Source organism: Phyllopteryx taeniolatus, chromosome 5 (assembly GCF_024500385.1).
Source record: "Phyllopteryx taeniolatus isolate TA_2022b chromosome 5, UOR_Ptae_1.2, whole genome shotgun sequence".
Taxonomy (NCBI): Eukaryota; Metazoa; Chordata; class Actinopteri; order Syngnathiformes; family Syngnathidae; genus Phyllopteryx; species Phyllopteryx taeniolatus.
Window position 1 is genome coordinate 18244442 of NC_084506.1, and position 9126 is coordinate 18253567.

At 40.5% G+C, this 9126-nt stretch overlaps 1 protein-coding gene across 1 annotated transcript; it reads left to right on the forward strand.

Annotated features, from left to right (window-relative positions):
- The first annotated feature begins 3249 nt into the window (after positions 1-3249).
- On the forward strand, positions 3250-9126 carry LOC133478043 (DNA polymerase III subunit epsilon-like). Its single transcript, XM_061773560.1, has 3 exons — positions 3250-3460; positions 3594-3639; positions 7041-9126. Exons 2-3 carry the CDS (start codon positions 3594-3596, stop codon positions 7559-7561), a joined length of 567 nt encoding a protein of 188 aa, XP_061629544.1. The 5' UTR covers positions 3250-3460; the 3' UTR covers positions 7562-9126.

The window sequence follows — 9126 nt, forward strand, 5'->3', positions numbered from 1 at the left end:
TTTTATTTTTTAATAAATCAGCAAAAATTTCAACTATTATGTTTATATTCTGTCAATATTGTGTGCTTCAACGTCTACATCGCCCCCAGCTGCGCCGTCACCAAGGGGGCCAGCAACGTCTCGGGGTTCTCGGCGGAGAACGGCGTTCTGTACCGCAACGAGGTGGCCATGCCCACCTCAATCCACCAAACTCTCGCCTCCTTCATCAATTTCGTGGCCGGTTTCCAGGGGCCCGTGTACCTGGCGGCCCACAACGCCGGAGGCTTTGATGCCACCATCCTTAACAGGGTGCTGCACAAGTTCTCCCTCCTGTTGACATTCAAGAGTGTCGTGCCCCACTATCTGGACACCTTAGCGCTCAGCAGGAAGATGTTCAACCATCTCCCGTCTCACAAATTTCCCCCCTTGGTGGAGTGCTTCATGCGGAAGCCCTACGACACCCACAACGCGGTGGAGGACGCCCAGGTGCTGCAGGAGTTCTTTTACGCATGGAAGCCGAGCTAGCGTGACATGTCTCAGTGCATGTTCTAGATCACACGTGTCAACTTCAAGGCCTGGAGGCCAGATCTGGCTCCCCACATCATTTTTTGTGCTTCACTAAAGCAAATCAAGTGTGTCTACTTAATGTTTCTTGCTCCAGTAGTTTTCTGTTCCTCCTGTCATTTTTCTAAGGCCTGGTACACACATAACGATAATCGGTCTGTTTTTGTCCCGATTTTGAACCTTCCCGACAGCAAACGTGAGATCATCTTTTCTTTTATAAGATTATCCTCTTAACACAGCTGTCCGAGGTGTGTTAAGAGTGAGTCCAGATAATAGGATCTGAAACGGGTCAGGGCCGACAATTTGTATGATTAAACGTTCAATATTTACGACGAAAACTTTTTGTGTTTGGGGAAAGCCGACTACTCCCGAGTCACGACTGTGAATTCTGACTTGAAACGGAATGTAGCCAATCAAGAGGCGACATGTCCGTGTTGACATTATCGGTGCGCACCACACACAAGTGTGACCAAAACTTTTAAATGTCTTTTATTTATTATTTTTTTTTGTGAGTGGGTTCTGTAACAGATAAATAATCTTTTAAGAATTGAAAAACACGTGTGTACCAGACCTAATCTTGTGTAGTTTAGGTTTGGATTATTTTCATGTTTTTCTTTTAACTAGTCTAGTTTAATAAATTCTTATTAAGTGTCCATACTTGGCTGTCTGCTTTGGGGTCTACGCCGCAACAAAGTCTGTACCCAAATTTTGTTGTTTTTCTTCACGTTTTACAGATATAACAAATTTTTTTTTCCCTCACCAAATCAATTCTTAACATGAATTGAACAGTCGTACTCATATTTGCTTCCCACTATTTTCTATGACTTCTGATTTCAAACTCAGTTTCTTAACTCATTAACCAAACTCGTTAAAAATGTATCAACTGAGTGAGTAAAGGTAGTCATCAACACAGGAGAAAAAGGGATTAGATGTGAGTCACAGATATCATAAGTTACGATGATATGAATTATAAGCAATGCGAAAAAGTGAAAGCATGACAGATGGAAATATGTCCCCTAGGTTTCTTTGCGCAATTTAGAGATAACATCGTGCATCTGATCAGATTCTTTTTCTCTTTTCTTTCTCTCCCCCCCACCATCCCTCCCTGCCACTCTCTTTCCCTTTCCTTTCCCTCTAGCTCGCCTTTCCCTCTCCCTCCTCTCTTTCCGTTTCTTTTTCCATTTCAGTCTTTGTCCCTCCCTCTCCCCTTTCACACATAAACACATGCACACGCGGAAGCCACTCACTGCGCATGTGTCGCCAAGACAACCATAAAAGACCACACTATGGAAGTATATCTGTGGCATCACAATTTGAATTTCTAACACTGAAGTTCTTTACCATCAAATTCCTAGAAGTGATTTTGTTTTACCATCAAATAATTCAGTGTCGGAAATTAAAAATTTCATTGTCAAAACTCTAAATTCAGCATCAAAATATCAGTGTGGAATTTTGTGTGAAAAAATCTGCTTAAGATTCTGTGTCAAAATTTCAGTGGCAAAAATTCTGTGTAAAATGCGGTGACAAAAATTCAGTGTAAAATGCAGTTTTAAAAAAAAAATCTGCACAGAATTCAGTTAAAAATATTCTAAATTCAGTGTCAAAATTTCAGTGTAAAAGAAAGATTCACTATCAAAATACCACATCCCTATAACTAGGGAGAATCCAGGGAAAAAGTTAACAATTACATTAAAATACAAAATAAAAACATCACAAAATCAATATTTTCAAACTCAAATAAAAATACACATTTTTGTAATTGTATTCCTTTTTTATTGATAGTGGGTGTCACATTAAAAAAATGTTAACATGAATGATAATTGTTCTGCCATGTTTGTTTATGCACCGTTGGAGTGACTGATGTTTTGTGTTGTTCCGCTATTTCGTGTCACGTATTGATAGGACCCGCAATCCGTCGCCACTTTGAAGTAGCGAGCATATTGAGCGGAGGCACTGCACAAACACCAATTAGCATGGTCGCTACTTGCGCGGCTTATTCTCGTGTCTTCACCGGTTCTTGTGGGCCCTTCAGAACGCTAATGACGAGACTGTGAATACCGCATCATCTTTTGTGTGTTAAAATGGGATTTATGTGGGACGTTCAATTTGGCGATCTTTGTGGGTAAAATACGGAGGCGGTAGCAGCGCTAAGCGCGCTATACCGCTGTATATTTGCATAATAGTTTATTTAAAAAATACTACAAATGGCTCGAACTAAAGCGCAATAATATATAATATAAAATAAAATGTGATACTTTTAAGTGAAAAGTGAAAAAAGGGCAAACTCCGACTGCAACGGAAAAATCGTCGGTACCCCCCCAACCCACCCTTGAGGACTTGCATGCAAAATCCTCCACATGCCGGTCACCACTTCTTCCAGCTCCTCCCCTCGGGTAGGCGCTATCGAGCAATGCAAACTGTCTGCTCGGTGAGACATTCTGCCTTCTTGCCATTCATTTGCTGGAACCTAAGTGACTCTCTGTGGTGTGTTTTTATGTCTCAAAAGTATTGTCTAAATGCCTATTGTCTCAACTACCAGCGACAAATTCCTTGTGGGTTTCTGACATACTTGGCTAATAAAAGAGGATTCTGATTCTGGTTATACGGCGCAGCTGTGCCTAATCAAATGTCTCCTCGCTCCCTTTAAATGCAGCTGCGCCACAGGAGCGGAGGACTCCATTTCCCGCGGTGCACCGCGGCGAAAGCGAAACTAAAGGAACAGCGGAGAAAAGTCTCCCGTTGCGAGGAAAACAACAGGGCGAGCGCGGATGTGTCGGCCAGCGAGTGGGAGGGAAAGGAAAGGGAAACCGTGCGAGTTGTCCTTTCTCGCAAATGAAAGTTACATTGGACGCCAGGGGGCTATAAAAGCTGGAGCTTTGACGCTTGCTTGTCAGTCGACGCGAGACGCTTCTTCACGGTAAATTCATTACCTTATAACGTGGCTTTTTAATCGCCATGTTTTTCTTTTGCTTACGTTTTACATGGATTACACGACTGTTGTTGTCTTAAAAACGTGTTCGTCATCTCCTTTTTTTTCTTTTTTTCTACAGATGGCTTACACCGTGGTTTTCTTTGATTTGGAGACAACTGGATTGGGTATGTGACATCGTGAAAAACGGATTTGACAACTTTCAACTTGATATCGCCGTCAAATATTCGGGTTTTCCCTTTTTTTTCCTGTGGCTGTATTGTATTTTATGACTGTTTTGAATAGTTTAAAAAAAAACATGAATATTTCTGAACAGTGGTCCTCAAACTTTTACCCCAAGTACGACCTCAAAAAATACCACAATGACCAACATTTAAATGTAGTAACGTTGTAGTAGTCGCAGGGCACATACAGACACGGGCAACCATTCGCACCGTCACTGAGTGGGAACTGAACCCACGTTGCCCGCACCAAAGTCAGGCGAGTGTACCACTACACCATCAGTGACTCGTAGTAGTTTTAGTTTAAAAAAAAAAAAAAAAAAAAAGTTTGTATTGCTAAAAAGATTTAATGTACGGCACGAACATTATATACAATTAACACTGTGCTTGAATACAGGAAAATGAGGAATTACTTAAATGAAATGAAATTTAAAAAATGAAAACTACATCAGTAAGTAATTTTTTTACTAACAGGTAAAAATTAAATGCAAATCTATTGTATCTTGAAATTAAATGCAACTCGTGTACATTATATCAAAAAATATATATATATCTGTACTGGATAATTTCCCCAAAGTTTAAACTTCATTCTAATATGTTTGATTCTATATGTGTTAAATTTTAATTTGTTTTCAATTCAGTGATTGTGTACCACGGGAGGGAGCCCATTTACCACACTTTGAAAATTATTCTTTTAGAATACAGAATACTATTCACGCAGGATACAGCAAATAGCGAAAATTCACAAATAATTGGGGCTCCCTTAAAATGGCCATGTAAAAGAAAATTCAGAAAAAGTGTGGGATTGGTTTTAAAAAAATGCAAACAAGTTGTGGATTGGGTTAAAAAAAAAAAAAAAAAACGTAAACCGGGTTTCCGCGAATTACGCAAGATTAGGTTAAAAAAAAAAAAATGCTAACAGGTGAATTTGCCCATGCCGAACTGTGAATATGAACGGATCCGTTGTATCGAAAATTAAATATATATATATATATATATATATATATATATATATGTTTTTACATTAAAATCATGTTTATTTTTTGTTATAGACAGCTCATAGTTAAACATTCTTATAGAATTAACTGTCAACTAATATCCATATGTGTTATATCTGGTTTACTTTTATGTGCTGCTTTAAACGATCATATTTATGAATTATTATTTATTTCATTTTTGGAATCGTGTCTCCTGATGTTTTCTTTTCCATGTTGTGGCTTAAAAGTCATTACTCATATAAGCGCTCTGATCCCTGTTTGAGCTTTAATAATAATAATAAATATTATTATTAATGTCAAGATAAGGAAAATGACAGGCAGCAATTTTGTTTCCTCTTCCTCAAACTATACGCTGGCATGCACACTTGCGGTTGTGACAAATTTGTCCTGCTCTAGTTTGTCAACGGTCTACTTTTTGTTGCTTTTATTGTAATTTTTATTTAAATGTAATCCGTCCAATCCAGCAGGGAAGAAGCACTCTCATGTTTGTTCCACTTTCATTTCCTGTCAGGAGTTAAAAAGTCTGTTGAGAAATGCTGGCCTTCATCCAAGTGCGAGCCAATGGCATTGCAGCCCATATTTCGGCCAATCACGTTACATTCCTGTGTGGGCCAATGAGAAGACAGCCCAAATATCAGCCAATGAGGTTACCACTTGGATGTACAGCAGTCAGAGTACAGCCGGATTGTAGCACTGTGACAATATCGCCCAAATATGAGCCAGTCTCATTGGACCGGTTACATTACAGCCTAACTTTAAGATGATAAAACAAGATTACAACATTAGAAGGTGCCAACCACATTGCCGCTAAGTCCAAACCAATCGTGACGACATTTAACAGTCAACCAATTCAATCCAAACTTTTAAATTTAAAAACAGTACTTAAAGACTAAATGCAAATGGATTTTAACTCAAAAATTCCTGTTCCATCAAATTTTATTTTATAATCTTTGATGTCCTTCTGGTAGTCACTGATGGTGTAGTGGTACACTCGCCTGATTTTGGTGCGGGCAGCGTGGGTTCAGTGACGCTGTGAATGTGAGTGCGAATGGTTGTCCGTGTCTATATGTGCCCTGCGACTGACGGGCGACCAGTCCAGGGTGTAGTCCGCCTTTCGCCCGAAGTCAGCTGCGATAGGCTCCAGCGCCCCGCGACCCTAACCAGGATAAGCGGTGTTGAAAATGGATGGAAATGTCCTTCTATCGTCTTGCAAGATAATTTCGGTTGAAAATGCCCGGAATGTCCTTTTTCAAGCTATTCTACTTGGTCTTTTTTTGCCTGGCAGTAGCGATGGCTGGATTTTTCATTCATATGTGGAATTAACTTTGCTAAACGTTCATAGCAATCTGGCATTTAGATACTTGGATGTGGGGTCTTACTATCATCGTGCAGAAGAATTCACCAAGCATCGGATTGTTTGCTAAAATCTCATAACCCCACAGAGGAGGGGACGTGGGTGAAATAAGAGAGGAGGATATTTTGACAAGCGGGTCCCATTCAGTCACTTCAACGTAACCAATTCGCAGCGCTCATCTCATTTTGGCGACAATGATAGCAAAAGAAGTTAAAAGTTAAATACAACTAAACTGTACGTATGCACTGATTGTTTCATGCACCCCCAGAGGGAACCCACGTACCACTAGTCGGTTTGTATGTACCCCGCTTTAAACGTGACTTTTATACTAAATTTAAAAAACAAAAGAAACCAGATGTGTCGTTAAACAGTAACCAGTGAAGTTGATATTTGAATTTGATGTTTTTAGCCTTGGCGCCGGTTACAAAGTGACCACACGTTGTGTTCAAGGCAGGCAGTCATTTCATCTGTTGTTGAGACTCGTGCTGTGAACTGAACGACCTTGACGTGTTATGTCATTGTTTAGGCCACTGTTTCCCAACTTTTACTACGCCAAGCCACACATTTTTGTCCTAAGTGAAGCTAACATTCCTAATTTTGTACACATTGAAGACGGTTTAGTCTTTACTGAAACTAATTAGTTTTTTTTAATACACATTTAAGACAGTTTACGTCTCAGCAGTGACGGGCGGTGAGTTTTGCACTTGGGCCTTCAGTGACCTCATCCACCTCTTAACACGATCACGTTGTCCGATCGGACGCTAATCATCGATGGGGTGGGCGGTGGTCGTCTAAAAAAAAAAAAAAATGTAAACATTGAAGACAGTTTAGTCTTCAACGAAGCTACAATACTGTATGCGTTTTTATACACATTGAAGACCGTTTTGGACTTCAATTAATCTAACATACAGTACATGTTTTTGTACACATTGAAGATGGTTTAGACCCAAGTGAAGGTAACATGTGTGTATGGACTTTTTTTTTTATGCCTACAGACACTGAAAAGTGTGACATCATCCAGATAGCAGCCGTCTGTGGCAAGCGAGCCTTCGACGCCTACGTCGTACCCCGCTGCGCCATCACCAAGGAGGCCAACAGGGTCACGGGCTTCTCCGTGGTGGACGGCAATCTCTTCCGCCACGGGGTGGCCGTGCCCACCATGCCACTCCACCAAGCTCTGACCTCCTTCATCGAGTTTGTGGGCTATTTCTGCGGGCCCGTGTACCTGGCGGCCCACAACGCCAACCGCTTTGATGCCCCTGTCCTTGACAGGGTGCTGAGGGAGTTCTCCCTGCTGCAGGAGTTCCAGAGGGCCATGTCCAACTACCTGGACACCTTCCTGCTCTCCAAGAGGATGTTCACCAATTTCTACAGCTACTCCTTACAGTATCTGGCGGAGCACTTCCTGGAGAAGACCTACGACGCTCACAACGCGCTGGAGGATGCTAAGATCCTGCAGGAGCTCTTTAGTGTATGGAAGCCGGGCAGGAATGCCGTGTTCAAGTCCTTGGTCTAGAGCACTTCTCAAACCTAAAGTAAAGCCTGGAGGCCAGATCTGGCCTGCCACATCATTTCTTTTTTTTAAAGCTAATCAAGTGTCTCTGCTTAATATTTCCTGCTGAATGGATTTGTTCTTTTCACTTTGACAGAAAATCTGTACCATAATCACATTTTTTCTTGACTTTTTACAGATATGACAAGTATTTTATTTCCTCACCAAATCCATTCTGAACATAAATTGAACAATAGTACTGATATTTGCTTGTCACTATTTTCAATGACTTCTGATTTCAAACTCAGTTTGTTTCAAACAAATATTTGTAACAACTATGAAATGTAGGGGCAATTGTGTATCTGTAATATTATGATGAAGTGACAATACATTTATATGATTTTTGCAGTCATAATGGCCCTCCGAGGGAAACCATAACTACGATGTGGCCCATGAGCAAAATGGGCTTAATATGGGCTGACCTAGAGCCCACCGCAGGCCAGATTGGTGTAGTTCTTGCCCCCCACTCTTCATCATATAATTACATTGTGGCTCACTAGTTTATTTCCAGGGTTCTGTGGACCAAATAGAGCACTGGTGTCACGCTCAAGGCCCGTGGGCCAAATCCAGCCTTCCACATCATTTTTATGCAGCCTGCAAAATCTTATCACAGTTTTTTTCCCTGTTCAAAACTAGCCATAATAATGATAATGATCAAATGCAGGAGGAATTATGTGGTACGATTGGACAATTATTGGGGTTCCCATATGGGAAACAGTTTGATGAGCAGCTCCTTGCTAGTGTCCGTCCGCCATCGCTAGCGATGTGGTTTTGGCCGAATGTCAACCTTGTTAACTCATTTGAAAAGACTCACGCTTGTTGATGTTTCATTCAGACGACATTAAATCTGTCCGTGTCGACACAAAACACAAGCAGTTACCTGTCATTTTCTTCCTATGCTGTACTGAATCTAACCCCAACTGTAATTGAATTGTATTCAACTGAGTTTTGGCATAACTGTCACATCCCCAGCGATTAAATGTGGTTTCACCGTTATAAACTCCCCCAACCACCCGACCCCGAGGGCAACCGTAACTAAGATGTTGCCAACGCACCTTGAGCTTTTGACACCAGTGATGTAGGGAAAAGACTGTGCTGTACAGTACACCTTCATGTGAATGACAGAAAACATTTGATAGCACTAAAACAGATATTTGAAAGATTGAATATATGAAAGCAATTTTTATACTCGTCTGTGAAAAGATTTTAAAAAATGTTGCTGGAACATGCACTTTTTTCAAAGATGAAGTCATTTTGTACTCGTATCATTTTTATTAGTCGAGGATGCTGGTCTGAGTGTGTGTGTGCATGTGTGTTTGCACTGAAAAACTCCATATGAATTTCAACAACATAGAAACCACTTAATTTTGGTCCATACCCGGGTAACGGTGCAAATCCCGGATTTGACCTTTCTACAATTTGATTTAGCATTATCCTCATAAAATGAGATGCTTTCTTTTGTGTTTTAATTGTGAAATTGACTGCAAATATATATATTTTTATTATATCATTAAAATGCTTTTAACTGA